The 19,139-nt window shown below is 36.0% G+C and overlaps 2 protein-coding genes across 3 annotated transcripts in view; both read right to left on the bottom strand.

Annotated features, from left to right (window-relative positions):
• LOC129750510 (semaphorin-2A) overlaps positions 1-19,139 on the bottom strand; it is a 402,306-nt gene that overhangs the window by 148,077 nt on the left and 235,090 nt on the right. For both annotated transcript variants that reach the window (XM_055745474.1, XM_055745473.1), the window contains one exon: positions 12,686-12,773. In XM_055745474.1, coding sequence (XP_055601449.1) covers positions 12,686-12,773 — 88 coding nt within the window. The remainder of the gene's footprint in view (positions 1-12,685; positions 12,774-19,139) is intronic.
• LOC129750511 (uncharacterized) lies at positions 1,155-1,781 on the bottom strand. Its single transcript, XM_055745475.1, has 2 exons — positions 1,316-1,781; positions 1,155-1,238 (listed from the first exon to the last, which is right to left on the bottom strand). Exons 1-2 carry the CDS (start codon positions 1,779-1,781, stop codon positions 1,180-1,182), a joined length of 525 nt encoding a protein of 174 aa, XP_055601450.1. The 3' UTR covers positions 1,155-1,179.

Below are 19,139 nucleotides of genomic sequence, written 5' to 3'. Positions count from 1 at the left end.
TGAATGGCAGGAGAGTCACAACTTTCGTCTGCCAAAAACATCTTTGCAGGAAGACCGTTTTCTTTTTTCTTCTCGTTGACAAATTTCCAAAACTTTTGAGGATTTTGCTTTAGATTGGATTGCATACGCATCGAATATCTCGAATATAACAAACGGTTGTACTTTCGATATTCGTTACTTGCATACATGAAGGCTGATTTTGAATACACATTCTTGTTCTTACTGTACTGTGTAAGGGCGCGTGCACTCTTACGCTTGAGGGTTTTGAGCAGATGGTCAGACCAGGGTGGTTTGGGTCGGGCGCGGAGAGGTGGAGTAGTTCGATGAATTAGGTCATTCACAATGTCAGTGAATGCGAAGACAGCGTCATCAACGGAAGTAGCATCGGTTAAAATTTGCCAGTTTATGTTACCAAGTGCTAGGTTTAGTTTTTCGAAATCAGTCCTTCTGAAGTTCAAAGCTGACCCTTCCGGGGGGGTGTAAAAGTTCACTATTGGGGCAAGTGTGACCTCAGCTGTAACAACGGGGTGATGAATGTCGATTGGGACTAATTGTTCGGTTGTTGTACCAACAGAGCATTTAGTAAGGGCAGCGTCATTGACGAAAAGGAGATCGAGTGTACGGTTATTGTGGTTCTTCATAGCATTGATTTGTTTCATGTTCAAGAGTGCCATACGATCTACAAGGGCGGAACTCGAAGCAGGAAGCAATGTTGAATTTGGGTTAGGACATGTGTGCCCAGCGGGAAGTGTTATCCAGTCAATACATGGTTGATTATAATCGCCAAAAACTAAATGGAGATCGTGGGAATGCATCAACTCTGAAACAGCTGTGGCAGAATCCATGTGTGCGCTTATCACAGATTCGATGGCAGCATGTTCTGGGCTTATGTATACAACACCAATATAAATATTATATTGTGACGTCATAACCTTAACCCAGAGTTGTTCGATATCGAGGGAGCTTTGGAGAGATACAAGCTGTGAATCCCATTTGTTGTGCACAGCAACGAGAACTCCACCACCACGAGACTTTCCCGTCACGACGGGGTCTCGATCTCGACGGTAAACTGTGTATTCTTGGCCAAAGAGCATCGGAGAATATATCTCATCGTTTAGCCAAGTCTCAGTCAAAACGATGACGTCATGTTCGGCGGTGTTGAGAGATGAAAAAAAATCATCAATTTTGGAGCGAAGTCCACGCACGTTCTGATAATACAGACGTAGGGGCATGTGTGTCTGGAAAACGGGCTCGGTTACTTGGTGTGTAGTTACTGAGAGGGCTTCGGCGGGACATATACTGTGACAGCTATTACCTGGGAAACCAGGAGAATCGACTGGTTGTGGTTGTGATGTCCGTAAGTGGTGGCGATGATCGGCCGATCGATGTTCGTTTATTACCGACGAGATTGTGCCAGGATGTATGGGTGCACCGAGTGGAAGTTTTCGATGATCGTTGCTCCAAGAGAATGATGATCCGTCATGTGGTCGTGCTTTAGAATGATCATCGTTGTTGGAAACAGCTGAACGATGATCACTGCTGTTGGAAACAGCTGATCGATCGGTGCTGGTCGTAGGCAAGGTTGTATTGATATGTGGCTGGAAATTGAACTCTCTTAATTCACGTGTAGATTCTGTAAGAGCTTCGGCTGAGCATATACCCATATAATCATTACCTGGGAAACCAGGAGATTCGACTGGTTGGGTGAGGGCTAAGCTGTGGTAGTGATTAGATGACCGGGCATCGTTGGTCATGCTGGAAATCCAAATCTGTTGGTCCATTATGGAATCAGCTGATCGGTCGGTAGTTGAGGCGAATGTTGATGCGGTGCGTATGCGTACGATGGGTTGTTGATGTGGTTCGCGGCTTGAAGTAGATGATTGCTACGTTGTGATTGGCACATTACCGTAGTCGGTTCGTTTTCTCGTTGCTTTTAGTCTGCGCTGATAAATTGGGCAGGCAGAACTAGATGCAGCGTGATTGTTATCCAAAGCGGGTTCTTCTTGTTTTAAGTTTGCGTGAGTACAGTTGATGCATTTGATGGAATCAGAAGTGCAATCGGCTAATTTGTGGTTTTCAGCGCATTTGGGGCAGCATGAAGTTTTACTGCATTTATCGGCAACGTGACCAAATTCCGAACAATTATAACACCGTCTCACATCTAAGTGCTCGGAAACTGTGCAACGATTCCATCCAATATAGACGCGTTTTAAGCCTAACAGGTAATTAAACGTCTGGGCATCGGGCTCGATGATAGCAAATCTACGATCTGTGTGTCCAGCAATGTGAATAATCCTCATGACAGATGTTTCGGAAATGTTGTTTTGTTTTCCAAGCATTGTCATGAAAGAAGATTCGTCAATTTCTGCGGAAAATCCTGCGATTCTAAGCCGCGGTTTTAACGGGGCTTGTAGTTCGGAGCTATATTTCGTGGCTAGTGAAATATTTGCAACATTCACAAATTTTTGAGCCGATTCGGCAGATGCACATCTGACTGCTAGATCGCCACTCGGAAGGGATCGTGCATACACGACTTCAAGTTCGATGGGATCCAGCATGTTTTGAATCTCACTTTTAGTTGTGTCAGCATCCTGTGGTACCTTGGGTTTTATGATGACAGTTTGTGAGATTTTGGTCAGACGCATTGGCTGGGCACGAGGTGACTTGGGGGTTTTGTTTGTAGGGGTGCAAGTTGTGGGTTCATTTGAGCTAAGACGAGTTGGAGCAGTTGGTGTGTTGGTGATAACAGAGGTAGTTTGACGTTGTTTCCCTGATCGAAGCTGTCCAGCCGTAGGCAGAGGTGAGGATGGTTTAGATGTGAGCGTGGCAGATTTTGGAGTGAGTACAGCAGTTTTATTTATATTGCGTGGTCTTGTGTTTTCCGTAGTGCACATTACAGCTTGTGCAAATGTCTGTGGGGTTGACTTCGAAGCTCCAAGATGAAGGGAGATATCAGAAAGAAGATCCGTTTTAAAATTGTCGATTTTAGTTTGCACTAAAGAAGCCAGTTTCACGTATTCGGGCAGCACATTACGTCGCACACTAACACATCGGGTACACACGTATTTTAGTGACACATTTTCTTTGATCGCAGTAATACCAGTAGCGGTGAGTCCAGAACAGTAACAGTGTGAGGCTTTACGGCAAACGTAGCAATATACTCGATCTTTGTCGTCCGTTTTTTTGTTGCACGTTGAACACAGAGTGGTACTCATCGTTAAGGATCGGTGTAATGATATTCACAAGACCCACCGATTCTAGTACAACACAAAGAGTCCACATTCGGTCACAATATATGCCTTTGTTTTTAGACTTCATAAACCGTTGTTTTAACTAAACTGCATTTCAAAGTCGTAAAACACTTCGCATTTAGTCCAGATTCAATGGATTCAGCATTTATCCGATAGTTTACACAGGTTAAAATATTATTTAAATCACAGTGCTTTGTAAACAATACACTATACTAAACAATGTTGCCAGTTACTATGTTGCCAGTTATTATGTTCAAAACTTTCAGATTGGTTAAAAAAAATTAAAAAAAACAAAACAAATCAAAAAACATATTGTTGTAATCTTTAAAAGATGATCGTTGGGGATTTTGAATAAAGATAATGTTTAAATAAAGTTTAATTCTGCGACCACTACTTTTTTAAAACTTTAGAAATCTAATTTATATTCTTGAGAGTTCCGTTATTCGTTGAATTCAAATTCAAATATAAATTTTTCGCCCCCTTGAAAGCTTCTAACGAAAACAACTCTCCCCTCTGTCTGTGAATTCCTGTAATCGACAAGTCTTACAAGCGCTGAAGATTATTACACTAGACTTAGTCAATTCGGGGTCATTTTTAAATTTCTCAAACCATGGAGTTTTAAAAGCTTTGTTTTGCTTCAAAACACATCCATGCAACAATTTTTGCAAAATTTTCAAGAAACGTTTACTTGAGTTAATTTTGACTTTAAGTTAGTGAACATCATTTTTGCTTCTTCTGTGTTTTTCCTTTTAATTTATTATTGTTCATTGCCAGAAGAGAGACCCCCATTTAACAGCTAATTATTTTTTGCCTTATTAGATACGAAGTTATGGTCTTCAATAAAGTTGTTCTGCGAAAATTCCCTCCAAAGCAATGATAATAAGCACAATAATGGTTAGCAGGCTCGGTTACACATAAGAAACAAAAATTAATGATGATTTTATAAAACCAGAATCTTCATTTTTCCCATACCATCCTTGTAGTCAACATTTGTTCATGTAAACGTAATTTGAAAATTCTGCAAAAAAAATCATGCATGTGTTTTGAACCAAAACGAAGCTTTTTGGATTCCAGAGTTTTATAAATTCAAAAATAACCCCGAATCGACTAAGACTATTTTAAGCTGATATTTGACTCGAATGTTCGGTAAACCTTTGATCTTGCTTTAACAGTTGTGTTGAAAATAAATATTATTTTAAACCAATAGACATCATTATAAAAACGCGGTTTATTATGCTCATTTTGGGTATGAGTAAAATTTACAAATCGATGGATTATGCTTAAAATAAATTATTTTTCTAACATTTACTAATGTTATAAAAGTATCCGGAAATGTAAGGAATAAACTGTAATGTAAGGAAATGTAAGGATAAACTTTTCTTTTGAATAGATGCCTCATAAATTGTATTCAATCCTTCGGAAAGTGTAACTTGAATCTAGTGATACAATTTTCTTTAATTTACCAAGCTTAATGATTCATCAGAAAGTTACGATTGGTTCATTGATTTCCCAGCTCGCATAGAGAACCCGAGATATTCTTTCTCAACCATAAACAGAAACAATCAACAAACTTTCACAAATTAATCATCTTGATAGATCGAAAACATCCTTCCGGCACCAGTAATGTACTTAGTACTGCGTCCGTCTCGGTGTGATTGCTCATGCGAAACCAATCCATTTAGCTCTGACTTCTGCCTCTGTAACTAATCCCACATCTCTCAATATGAATGTTTGTGACTTTGAATCCTTCCTCTTGCCTTGCGGGGCAATTTGCGGGCGAAAATCCACTCGGTCGTAAAACAAATGATGCAAATTATGAAGATATCCTCCCCGAAGAGTTATTTCTTGTGGAGTCTTGAGCCGGGCTGCAATATTGTGTGTTGGAGGCAGAATTTGAGGATGGGATGGGGGTGGAGTCGAAGTTTAGTGAATCCAGTCATTTCGAGCCAAACCCACATCCTGCGCGCGAACTCTGAGAGGAAGTCCACCCCGAGGCTGGGGCACGTTCCAGCAGACTGACACTTTGACACGGGTCCCCAGTGCTAACAAATCAATTGACAGGAAATGGATGGGCCTTCGTTCGAATCCACCCAATAACCCAGCTCAACTCAGCTCAGCTGCTTCCGGCAGGGCCTTCGCGGGACATCAGCAGCAGGCGCAAAGCCGGGCAACCTTGACTTGACTCACGCTTCCCGTCGTCGTTTTCGCGTGATGGCAAAATTTATTTGTGAAAACGGCGGAAAATTCAATTATTCGTTTCGCTCCAGTTTCGGATTTTTCTGTTGCTCCCACCATTCCAATTCCAATCCCAAACTCAAACCCAAACGATTTGTGCGCCCGACTTAGGGAAAGAGGGAAAGGGATCTTTGAATCGAAATCGATGAAGTGAAGCAAAAACAGTCGGAAAGCACGAGTCAAAACACAAAATTTATTGCATTTTTCCAAATTGTGAACATGAAGGTTTGCTTCCAAGCGCAAAGTTCGAGCCAATTTTCCCCGATTTTTCCACTCCTCGGATCGGACTCGGGGTTTCCTCAACAACTTAACCAATATCTAACCCACCAAACCATTCCGAACTAGAAAAAAAAAAGAAAAACACTGCGCGTGACCATCAAGGCAAACAATCGAGAGATTCATGTATCCCGCCCCAACCCCAAAAGCCGGAGAGATTTTCCGAAATCCGCAAAAGAAAATCCACTTCCTAGGGCTTTTGGCCCAAGAGTCTTGGGTGAAGAAAGCGTTTTATGTATTCCGAAGCTAATCGACTGTAGAACATATTTTAATTCACTTGGTTGGTGAACTTTCCACTTTTTCGGGTGGGAATCCTCCCTGGTGACTGATTTTATTTTCATTTTTTTTTACTTGGATCTGAGCTGTTCGCTTGACTGGATTCGAAATCACAGTGAAGACAACGATTGGTGACTGATAAGATTTTATTTTAATTTTTTTTTTGTTTCTTTTTAATATGTTTGTAAGTTTTTCAGTTTTGTTGATCAGTAGAAACTCAAAATTGTAATTAATGTTAGAAATTTCCCATTACTTGAGTTAAAAAAATGCTATCATAGTAATGACGGTTTGATTTTTGATTCCGTACAAAAGCAACACCAAACGGTGTAAATTTTGCTCACTACATTGAAAACTATTGAAATCAACTGGAGAGTGTCCTAACAATCATCAGAATTTCAATTGGAAAACTCTAGATAATTTTTTTTTATGAACTAATATTTGAAACGTTTTCAGACATCGCTAAAATCATCGATGCAGAAGAGTCCATCAAAAGTTGAAGAATTGGTACAGGTGTTCTGCAGATGGTTAGAATCTACAAAGTCAAACATGTTGGTGTCGAATTTTCTATGATACTAACTCTACAAAATGTTCTTTTTGAAAGGCTACAAATCAACTCATAAGTGTTTGAATCATTTTGAATTTTGATACAGTTACTAAACTTAAAGCTGCTCATCAGACATCCAATTTGTTGAAAACTACGCGCGTTTCACAATTAAATTGATCTTTGGCTTAGATGGAAAAAAGTTAATTTAATACATCAAAAGTTTTTATACCACGATTTGGAGTGCGTTTGTGTTTTTTGTCACGGTCGCGTTTTGCTTCGTTATTCTTCGAAATTTATTTTTCCACGCGTTATTTTGGAGCTGCAAAATTAAAATTCTTTAAATTGAATACTATAAAGTGAACGTGATTTTATTTTAGTTAAAAATTTGTTGTTTAACTCTAAAATAACCAGGTACTGCAGTGAAAAGTGTAATTTTTACCATGCAGTTGTTGTGTGAAGATGTGAACTGTAAGTGGGATTGAAAAAGGGCCTCTGATCGCGAATAGATTTGATTTACTAATTTCTAATAATAAGTAGGTATTTCCATTTATCTGGAGATAATAAGCTAAAAAAGTGATCAACACGAGTGAGAAAGGTTGAAGTGTCGATGTATTAACATCAGTATGTCGGTCAAGAATTTTTTGAAAAAAAACTCATGCGGAAACTATATTTGGCAAATTGAGTTTGTTGGCATATGAGGAGGAATTAATAGAACCGTACACTAAGTTTAACGTTTGAGCCCTGATGCTTAGCCTAAATTCCAGAGGCCTAAGGCCACAGGTTAACGGTGAATATTCGTGAAAACGTCTGTGAAAAGGGCGCTTCTCTGCAATGGTGATGGAACCTTCGCAGAATTGCAATGATTGCTACGATTTCCTGCAAATTCCTTAAAGAAGAACAACAGAAGTTCCGGTGTTCATGGCTCGGATAAATCATGCAGCTAAGTCCTTGTTTTGAATTATTTTTGTTTTTATAAATCTTGACTGATTGCATAATGTAGATTACATAACATAGATATGTAGTATTTTATAAAATTATATTTTATTTATTTATTTTTGGTAACCATTCATATAGGTAAACTATTTAATCGGCAGGGTGAATGGTTGAAAACGTATAAGTCGGTCATAATGAATTGAAATATTAAATTTTCACCACAAAATCTTTCTAAAAGTAAATTTTGAAAGGTTTTGTGGCTGTTATCACTAATAAGGATTCTTTTTCTTTAATTTTTATTTTCAAGAGCGAGTAACGGCGCTATAACCAAGGTCTTTGACCAAAAATGATGGTGCATAGAAATTCAAAACTTGCAGAAAATATAGAAGTGAATTTGAACCATAAAACATTTCATTCAAATTCAATCAATCCATTTGCTACAGTTTTGAACTTTTATGCTGAAATACCTCATTCCCAGCCACAGAAGAAGGAAATTCCAAGGACCATCGTCAAGGAGTACTATAAATTTTAGCATATGTGCTCCCAACGCATTGTATATTCATAATCACAGGAACGTATGGTACTGTTGTCCACGTTTCTTCCTCCCTGTGTTCCAGTTGTCTCTGCGTCTAATACTGCACAGTGGGCCCGGCCGAGTAAAGATGGGTAGTAAATGTACTTTTACTACTCACCGGGATGCTGACAAGTTCTGGCTGTGTATGTATCATAAGCATAAGCATAAGCAAAAGTTTTTATACCACGATTTTTATGCACAGTTATTGCAATTAATACGGTATTTGAGAGGAAATATTCCCCTTTGGTAGTAAACACTAAGACATTTTTGGAGTTTGTTGACGGATTAGCTGTTAGGCTTCAAAAACTGAGACCTGAGACCTGCAACATGAAACATGAGACTTGAGACTGGAGACATGAGACGAGGGACATGAGACTAGATACCTGAGATCTCAGACATGAGACCTGAGAAATAAGACATGAAAAATGAGACACAATCCCTTGATGCTGAGACCTGACACCTGGAACCTGAAACTTGAGACCGGATAAATAAGACCTGAGACTTGAGACAGGATTGAAACCTGAGACATAATAACACATGGGGTATTAAACATGAGGCATGAGACTTAAAACCTGAGGCATGTGACGTGAGATATGAGACGCGAGACGTTAGATGTTATATGAGAGAACTGAGAAATGAGACGCTAATATGAGAAGTGCGACATGAGATGTGACATAAGAAGTGACATAAGATGTGACATGACAAGTGACATGAACTGTGAAATAATATGTGACATGAGAAGTGACATGAGATGTGGCATGAGAAGTGACATGAGATGGACATGAGTTGTGACATGAGAGGTGACATGAACTGTGACATGATATGTGGCATGACATGTGACATGAGAAGTTACATGAACTGTGATATGAGTTGTGACATGAGATGTGATATGGAATGTGACATGAGATGTGAAATGAGATGTGACATGAAATGTGACATGAAATGTGACATTAATTGTGACATGAGATGTGACATGAGAAGTGACATGAGATGTGACATGAGATGGGGCATGAGATGTGACATGAGATGTGACATGAGATGTGACATGAGATGTGACATGAGATGTGACATGAGAAGTGACATGAGATGTGACATGAGATGTGACATGAGACGGACATGAGAAGTGACATAAGATATGACATGAGAAGTGACATGAGATGTGACATGAAATGGACATGAGAAGTGACATGAACTGTGACATGAGATGTGACATGAGATGTGACATGAGATGTGACATGATATATGACATGAGCAGTGACATGATCTGTGACATGAGTTGTGACATGAGAAGTGACATGAACTGTGACATGAGATGTGATATAAGAAGTGACATGAACTGTAACATGAGATATGACATGATATGGGACATGAAATGTGACATGAACTGTGACATAAGATGTGACATGAGATGTGACATGAGATGTGACATGAGATGTGACATGAGATGTGACATGAGATGTGACATGAGATGTGACATGAGATGTGACTTGAGATATGACATGAGATGTGACATAATATGTGACATGAGATGTGACATGAGATGTGACATGAGATGTGACATGAGATGTGAAATGAGATGTGAAATGAGATGTGACATGAACTGTGACATGAGATGCGACAAATGCAGTGAAAGAAGTGAGAAGTGGTAGATCTAGCGTGAGATGTAAGAGGTGCGACTTGAAATTTGTGATGTGAGCTGTGGAAAAGGGAAAGTGAAAATCAAATATATTAAAAGTTAATTGTTTCCCATCTCACGTTTCACATCTAACGTCTCAAATCTCACTTCTCACACCACATTCTCAGTTCCCACGTTTCACATGTCACGTTTCAAATTTAACATCTCATGTTTTGCTTCTGAGACATCTGACGCCTTACTTTTCATTTCTCACGTCGCATATCCCGCATTTCAGATTTACATGTCACGGCTCACTTTGCTTGACTCATGTCTCATTTCTTTCGTCTCACGTTTCACTTTTCATGTTAAATTCACATCTTCATACGACTCATATCGCACTTATCACGTATCAAATTTCACGTCTCACCAACCACTTCTCACATCTCACATCTAACTCCTCCCTCCTCACCTATCATTGCTCACTTCTCACACCTAAACATGAAAAGAAAAAATCAATGTCAAAAATGACAAAAATGACAAAAAATGACAAAAATGACAAAAATGACAAAAATGACAAAAATGACAAAAATGACAAAAATAACAAAAATGACAAAAATGACAAAAAATGACAAAAATGACAAAAATGACAAAAATGACAAAAATGACAAAAATGACAAAAATGACAAAAATGACAAAAATGACAAAAATGACAAAAATGACAAAAATGACAAAAATTACAAAAATGAGAAAAATGACAAATATACAGAAATGACAAAAAGTAGACAAAAATGACAAAAATGTCAAAAATGACAAAAATGACAAAAATGACAAAAATGACAAAAATGTCAAAAATGACAAAAATGACAAAAATGACAAAAATGACAAAAATGACAAAAATGACAAAAATGACAAAAATGACAAAAATGACAAAAATGACAAAAATGACAAAAATGACAAAAATGACAAAAATGACAAAAATGACAAAAATGACAAAAATGACAAAAATGACAAAAATGACAAAAATGACAAAAATGACAAAAATGACAAAAAATGACAAAAATTACAAAAATGATAAAAATGATAAAAATGACAAAAATGACAAAAATGACAAAAATGACAAAAATGACAAAAATGACAAAAATGACAAAAATGACAAAAATGATAAAAATGACAAAAATGACAAAAATGACAAAAATGACAAAATGAAAAAAAAATGACAAAAATGACAAAAATGACAAAAACTACAAAAATTACAAAAATTACAAAAATTACAAAAATTACAAAAATTACAAAAATTACAAAAATTACAAAAATTACAAAAATTACAAAAATTACAAAAATTACAAAAATTACAAAAATGACAAAAATAACAAAAATGACAAATTGACAAAAATGACAAAAATGACAAAAATGACAAAAATGATAAAAATGACAAAAATGACAAAAATGACAAAAATGACAAAAATGACAAAAATGACAAAAATGACAAAAATGACTAAAATGACTAAAATGACTAAAATGACAAAAATGACAAAAATGACAAAAATGACAAAAATGACAAAAATGACAAAAATGACAAAAATGACAAAAATAACAAAAATGACAAAAATGACAAAAATGACAAAAATGACAAAAATGACAAAAAAGACAAAAATGACACAAATGACAAAAATGACAAAAATGACAAAAATGACAAAAATGACAAAAATGACAAAAATGACAAAATGACAAAAATGACAATAATGAGAAAAATGACAAAAATGACAAGAATGACAAAAATTACAAATATTACTAAAACTACTAAAATTACTAAAATTTCTAAAATTACTTAAATTACAAAATTTTCAAAAATTGCTAAAATGACAAAATTGACAAAAATGACAAAAATTACTAAATATACAAGAAATACAAAAATTACAAAAATTACTAAAATTATAGATATGACAAATATGACAAAAATTTTAGACGTTTTGAAGGTATTTCGGCTTTTTAACAAGATGAATTCTTTAGCTTTAAAACCATTTTGTATAGGTTTTGGTGCCGTCAATATCGTTTTTAAATTGTAAATAACGTGAGAGAAAACAGTTTTTTCTTAGCCTAATCAAAAACCCAAACGAAAACCACCCGGCTCTGTTTAATCTTAATGCGGTTGTGTGTTTTTGCCGTGGTGTCCTGGTTGAAATGCAAATCGGATTAATTATTAGATGTAATTAAAATTTTTACAATCCTCCTCTAGAATCCCTCTAGTCCTCGTTCTGGGCAGACAATGTACTTGCTATCAAAGTTATATTGGAATGGAACGATGGACGATTCCCTCTTTACACATTCTAGGAACCACAACGAGAGCAATAATGTCCCTGCCTTTGCCATGCTGTAAAGTAACTGAAACTGGGAAAAGGCACAGGTGTTCCCATTTTGAACCGCTGGAATAAAATTATACCCAAAGACACATACACAAACACGCATTATCTTGGGTCCCTTCGCTCAGGTTTTCCTTCCCTACTTTTCCGCTGTAATAAAACTAAGTAGCTTGCAGTTAAAAGCATACCTAAATATTGATAACGCTCGGAACCGGAAGGTGAGTGTCGCAACTAAATAGTTTAAACGCTTGTTCAAAGTAGCCTCCCCCACATCCTTATCCTCTTTTTGCAAGTGTAAATGTTGTTAATAAACAGCAGGAGTTGGTGTTTTTTTAAGGCAAGGTTGCCAGAATTCATTCAGCACAAATCCGGGAAATTTTATCTAAAAAACTGGCAAAATCTGGGCATTTGATTTCAAATTTGATTCAAAAAAACTTTTGTGATTTTTTTTTATCAAGTTTGCTTAAAAAAATCGGTTTTTGACGAAAATTTAAAAAATACAACACAATTTTTTCTTTCAATGATTTGACAAATAATGTGAATAAATCCGGGCAAAAAAATATCCGGGAAAACCCGGATGAAACCGGACAATCTGGCAACCTTAGTTTAGAGGATACTTACATTGCTCCCACGTAGAGCGAATCCCGGTCCTCGTCCAGGTAGAACGTCCGATAGTAAAACTTCCCGCACTGGAACTCCCGGACATGGTCTGCAAATATGGAGAAACGAATTGAAATCGGATTAGATTTTTTTTGGTATTTGGTTGTTTGCCTCTGCTGGCAGGGATGGAGTTTTTATTTTTGCTTGGATTGTAAATTAGTGCCAAAATAAATATTTTAATTTTGGCTTTCGGGAGCTATAACTGTTTTGGTTCTCCATATGCTTTGGTCAATTCGCAATTAAACAAATGTTTACATCATCACACTGTAAAACAAAACTACTCAAACTATGGTGTAGATAAATGAGTAGATGTAGCGGAATACTCAGTGAAAATAAAAGTTTTCCGGTTGAAGCAGGCGAGTAAAGATTAGTAACGATTAAGAAATTGCAAATATATAATGTAGCTGTGATTTGATGTTACTGTCGAAATGTGAGTAAAGATAAATCTGAAAATGCTGTATTTTGATCCAACTCGCACACGCTGTATTCATTGGCTGAAATATAAAATCTAATTTCCATGAAAATTCTACCCAATCAGGGAGAAAACGTCTCATCCCGAATCTAAATCCCCTAATCCGGGGCCTAATATACTCCAATCCCAGCCACACAAATACGAGAGAAACTCGGTCAACTCGGTCGGTCAGTCAACGTCGGACAAACGAACGTGTAAGTCACCTAATTAGGATTCGTTTGAGGAGATTAATGTGGCTCACCCTTGGCCCGACAAGCGAAAAGGGCCACCTCAAGGCAAGGCGACATTAGCATCAACAAAACCGGAAAAAGAAAAATTTCCCGGAAACATCCTTTCTGTGTAAAGGATTAACACTCCCATTTTGAGGGGGAGCTTTTCTTGGTCATTCTTACACCATTCTTTTCCTTACTCTCCGCAACTTTTAGTGACCAAATGTGTTGTTGCGGTTTTCTTCCCCTTCTCATATTCCGGAACGAGTTGGAAGCTTGAAGAAAGACCTGCCGGTCTCCATGGAGAAAGAAGATAAAGTTAAGCTTTTTTCTTAGCTTGGTCCCTGCTTGGGGCTGGTGCTGTCGTCAATCCAAGGGTCATTTTCTGTCCGGACAAATCCTCCGGAGACATTTGGGAAACTTTTTTTTTTGCTTCTTCTAATTTCGTCTTGGACCATTCGGAGCTCATAATTTTTCCCGGACCACACGGTCCCGTTACCGGAATTAGTAAATGAGAAAGTAGGGCCAAACCAGACAGGGAAGCTTTCCGAGAAACCATGGTGAAGGACGTGATGCTAGTGTTGTTATTTTTTTTTTTATCGCGCAATTTTCGCCATTAAGTAAAACATTTTCTGGACCAATGGAACCGGACAAACGAGCTTGATGCTGACAACTACTTGGGAACTGTCGAGTACTGGAGGCGTTTGGATTTAAGATAGTTTCTTTAAACTCGTATAATATTCTCACTAGAGTAATTTTGGTTAAAAAAATTATTAAAATTACTTGAAAACACGATTTAAAATACATTATATTATTATAAATTTTTTTTTAATCTTATTGAATTTTACGAGAATGAAAATTACCTCCATTTGGTTGAGAATGAGTGAGGAATTTTTATGTGTTGTGGACGTTAATAGTGTTCTAGTTAATTGGTTGTTAAAGCAAGGGAACGAAAAACAAAATAGCAAGCCGTTTATATCTGAATATTCTGATAAAAAAGGATGGAAAAATGAGCTACTTCTGAAAGAACAAGGTAGAAATAATTATGTAGAAAAACAAAACTGGAAGTTTTTTGACAGGTTGGGATTCAAAGTTTCGATAACAATCAGGGACAGATCTAAACAACAGCATGCAATAGTTAAAAGAAGATTTTCTTGATATTCTCTTTTTTCTTGATTTTTTAAATTTTCAATATTTTCTTGATTTTTCTCATTTTTCTGATTTTCTTGATTTCCTTGATTTTCTTCATTTTCGATATTTTTTTTATTTTTTTTTATTTTCTTGCTTTTTTTTTGATTATCTTGTTTATCTTGATTTTCTCGATTTTCATGATTGACTTGATTTGGATTTTTTGTTTCTCTTAATTTTTCTTGACTTTCTCGATTTTTTTTTTAATTTTCTTGATTTTTTATCGATTTTCTCAATTTACTTGTTTTTTTTCTTGATTTTTTTATTTTTCTTAATTTTATGTTTTTCTTGATTTTCTCAGTCTTCTTGGTTATCTTGATTTTTTTTAATTTTCTTGATTTGCTTGATTTCTTGATTTTCTTTATTTTCTTTATTTTCTGATTTTCTTTAGTTTTTTTTATTCTCTTGATTTTTTAGATTTTGATTATTTTCTTAGTTTTCTTGTTTTTTTCGAGTTTTGTTTATTTAATTGAATTGATGATTTTCTTATTTCGTTGATTTTCTTATTTTGTCGATTTTATCAATTTTTTTTTATTTTCCTGATTTTCTTGATTTTTTTTATTTAGTTTTATTTCTTTGTTTTCATGATTCTTTTGCTTAAATAGACTAACTTGATTTTCTTGATTTTCTTTATTTTTATTTATTTAATTGATTTCATTGATTTCCTTGATTTTCTTGATTTTCTAGATTTTATAGATTCTCTTGATTTTCTTAATTTTCTTGATTTTCTTGATTTTCTTGATTTTTTTGATTTTCTTGATTTTCTTGATTTTCTTGATTTTCTTGATTTTCTTGATTTTCTTGATTTTCTTGATTTTCTAGATTTTCTTGATTTTCTAGATTTTCTTGATTTTCTTGATTTTCTTGATATTCTTGATTTTCTTGATTTTCTTGATTTTCTTGATTTTCTTGATTTTCTTGATTTTCTTGATTTTCTTGATTTTCTTGATTTTCTTGATTTTCTTGATTTTCTTGATTTTCTTGATTTTCTTGATTTTCTTGATTTTCTTGATTTTCTTGATTTTCTTGATTTTCTTGATTTTCTTGATTTTCTTGATTTTCTTAATTTTCTTGATTTTTTTGATTTTCTTGATTTTCTTGATTTTCTTGGTTTTTATAGTATTTTTTGATTTTATTGATTTTCCTGATTTTCTTGAAATTCTGAATTTTCTTGATTTTCTTGATTTTCTTGATTTACTTGATTTACTTGATTTGCTTGATTTTGTGATTTCCTTAATTTTTTTTTGGTTTTTTTTTTATTTATTTTAATTTCTTTATTTTCTTAATTTTCTTAATATTCTTAATTATCTTGATTTTCTTTTTTTTTGTTTTTAATTATTTTCTTGATTTTGTTTTATTTTTTTATTTTCATAATTTTATTGATTTCCTAAATTTTCTTGATTTTCTTGATTTTCTTGATTTTCTTGATTTTCTTGATTTTTTGATTTTAATTTTTTTTTAATTTCTTGATTGTTTTGATTTTCCTGATTTTTTTTCTAGTTTCAATCATTTTTTTAACTCTTTGTGGACTTTGTGGTATTTTCGTATATCCCGATTTTCTCATTGTCCGGGTTTTTTTTTTGTTTTCCGATTTTTTAAACTTTTATGACCTGTTTGGCATTCTTTATTTGTAAGTTCCTAAAATTCTATGATTTCCACTATTTTCTTTATTTCTTTGGATTTTCAAAATTTTTTTGATTGTTTTTAATTTGTTGTTTTTTTTTTTTTTTAAATATTCACTTTATTAAAATGTCATTCTTACATTCTAGATTAATCACTACAAAAACGATCTTAATGTTTCTTTAAAACAAAATTATAAACTAATACACTGAGAATCTAAGTAACTATGGCAAGAATTGTTTCTAAATTGAAAACGTTTCTTTTATCATTAAAAAAAACTGATCCTTTGTTCCAAATAGCTATAAGCATAAAACTATTTGCTTTGTGAGCGACCAATATAGGTCGGCTTAACTATTGGTGCTTTTCCAATCTCGGCTAGTGTTACTTTTTTTGCTTTACGAGTGCGCCTTGAAGTCAGCTGGGTAAAACCATCATCATCAGCAGTAGTTCCCGATAGTGGAGATCTTTGTCGTTTTGTAGCGCTTTGCTTTGTGGCATCTTCTTCTTCCATTCTGTCCTGTTCATCGGAAGCCCTGAGAACCTCGGTGAAACTAGTATCCTCAACTACCGCTTCTGTTTGCCGTCTGTCCATTTGCGTTGTTGAGTTGATCAGCTCTGGTTCAGTACGTTGATGCATAAGGTTTTGAACCACTCCTGAGTAACTCGGAGTTACTTGCTGCTCTACCCTACTAGCACAGCTAGCTGGGAGAACCACGTGCGTTTCTTTTTGCTGTTGAACGTTTTCAACCTCTCGTGTATTCCGAAATCTGTTCTGAGAGCAATCGACCTTCAGATGGCCTTCTTGCTTACAAGCAAAGCATTTTTGTTTCAGTCCTTCATAATATATTCTTCCTTTGCGGTTAGAGAAGAACAAACAACCTGGGATCTCTTTTTTAACCTCGATGTATATTCCTCTAACACCAGTAAACAAGTCTAGTTCCATATCTGCTGGGAATTTTTCCTTAACCATTCTTTTAACGTTACCGTAATTACCCAACACTGCTGCAATGGTTGCATCGGCAATTTCCGGTGGCAGATCAAAAATTCTCACGTACTTCGTATAACACCCTGCAATCGCCATCGTAACGTCCACAATATTTCCATCCGAGTACGAAAACTTTAGAACCTCCGCGTTCTGGGAAACGGCATCCTTCATAGCATCTTTCGTTTTAAATTTTATAAATAATGATTTATCCTCGGCTACCTTATACGACGACTCCATCGAAGACTTGTCAGCATCGAAGTTCTTCACAAACCTAGCAACTTCAAACAAAGATGGGCTTGGAGCACCATCTGGAAATTTGAAGGCTATAGTGTTCTTCACAATTTCGTCGGCCATTGTCACACCGGTAGAAACACTTGTTTGAGGTCAACACTTATCTAGCTTAGGATCGAATCACGTCTGTCTTCAGCGAAGTCTGATCTTCAACTGTTGTTCGACCGGGAATAATTATGAGGTTATGTATTGGCTTTTCGGTCTTATTTTATTATTTTTTTTTTTTATTTACATAGTATTCCGTCTTACGACATAACTTGACGAACATAATTCCTAAAATTCACTCGGTTCATAGCAACCGTTCTCCAGTTTCTCGGGCACCCCACGTTCGCCAGATCACGCTCCACTTGGTCTAACCACCTCGCTCGTTGCGCCCCCGCTCGTCTTGTTCCTACCGGATTCGTAGCGAACACCTGTTTTGCAGGACAGTCGTCCGGCATTCTCGCAACATGTCCTGCCCAGCGTATCCGGCCAGCCTTCACCACCTTCTGGATACTGGGTTCGCCGTAGAGTCGCGCGAGCTCGTGGTTCATCCTTCGCCTCCACACTCCGTTCTCCTGTACGCCGCCAAAGATGGTTCTTAACACTCGTCGCTCGAATACTCCGAGTGTACGCAGGTCCTCCTCGAGCAATATCCATGTCTCGTGCCCGTAGAGAACAACCGGTCTAATAAGCGTCATATACAGGTTACACTTCGTGCGAGGGCTAAGTCTTCTCGACCGCAGTTGCTTGTGGAGTCCATAGTAGGCACGACTTCCGCTGATAATTCGCCTCCGGATCTCACGGCTGGTGTCATTCTCTGCGGTCACCAGTGAGCCGAAATAGACAAAGTCTTCGACTATCTCCAGCTCGTCGCCGTCGATCGTGACCTTGTTATTACTGGACAAGCGGGTTCGGTCGGTCTCGGATCCGCAGGCCAGCATGTACTTCGTCTTGGACGTATTAATCATCAACCCAATCCTTCCTGCTTCGCGTTTCAGTTTGCGGTAGATCTCCTCCACCACCGCAGATGATCTGCCGACTATATCAATGTCATCGGCAAAGCAGATGAGTTGACTGGATCTGTTGAAAATCGTGCCCCGCATTTCGGATGGCTTTTCGGTCTTATCAGGTCAATTATAACACTTTTTTTATATGTGCTTCATCCAACGTTTCGAATTATATTAATTCTTTATCAAGGAACTAAAAATAAATACAGGAGCATTGATTGTTTTTGAAATTCCTTACTTTCTGGATTTCCAATGTTTTTTTTTCATTTTTGGATTTTCATTATTTTTTTCCTTGATATTCTTGATTTTCGTGTTTTCATGATATTCTTCAATTAAATTTATCAATAGATTTTCTTGTTTTTTTCTTATTTTCTCGATTTTAAAAAATGATTGAGGAAACTCCAAATTTTGTTGTTTTGCTCGTTTTGTTAACTTTACCCATTTTTCGAAAAAAAAACCATTAATTAAAATTGGTAAAATAGACAGTTTAGAGCAGGTTTTCAGTTTGAATAATGTAATTAGTTTAATACATTCTTTTTCAAAAGCATTTTATTTCTGATGATGCAACTTTCTTGATTCTCACTATTTTGTTGGTTTTTTGAGATTTTCTCCTTTTTAAAATTGTTTTGATTTTCTTGTTTGTTTTTTTTGAATTTTCTTA

The sequence above is a fragment of the Uranotaenia lowii genome, chromosome 3, assembly GCF_029784155.1.
Source record: "Uranotaenia lowii strain MFRU-FL chromosome 3, ASM2978415v1, whole genome shotgun sequence".
Classification (NCBI taxonomy): Eukaryota; Metazoa; Arthropoda; class Insecta; order Diptera; family Culicidae; genus Uranotaenia; species Uranotaenia lowii.
This window is presented reverse-complemented; position numbering and strand designations above follow the sequence as displayed.

Coding starts and splice junctions, on each gene's coding strand:
- LOC129750511 (XM_055745475.1), bottom strand. CDS start 1,781: ATGGACCAACAGATTTGGATTTCCAGCATGACCAACGATGCCCGGTCA. Junction 1,239..1,315: donor CGATTCTCCTGGTTTCCCAG/GTAATAGCTGTC, acceptor CCCGTTTTCCAG/ACACACATGCCCCTACGTCT.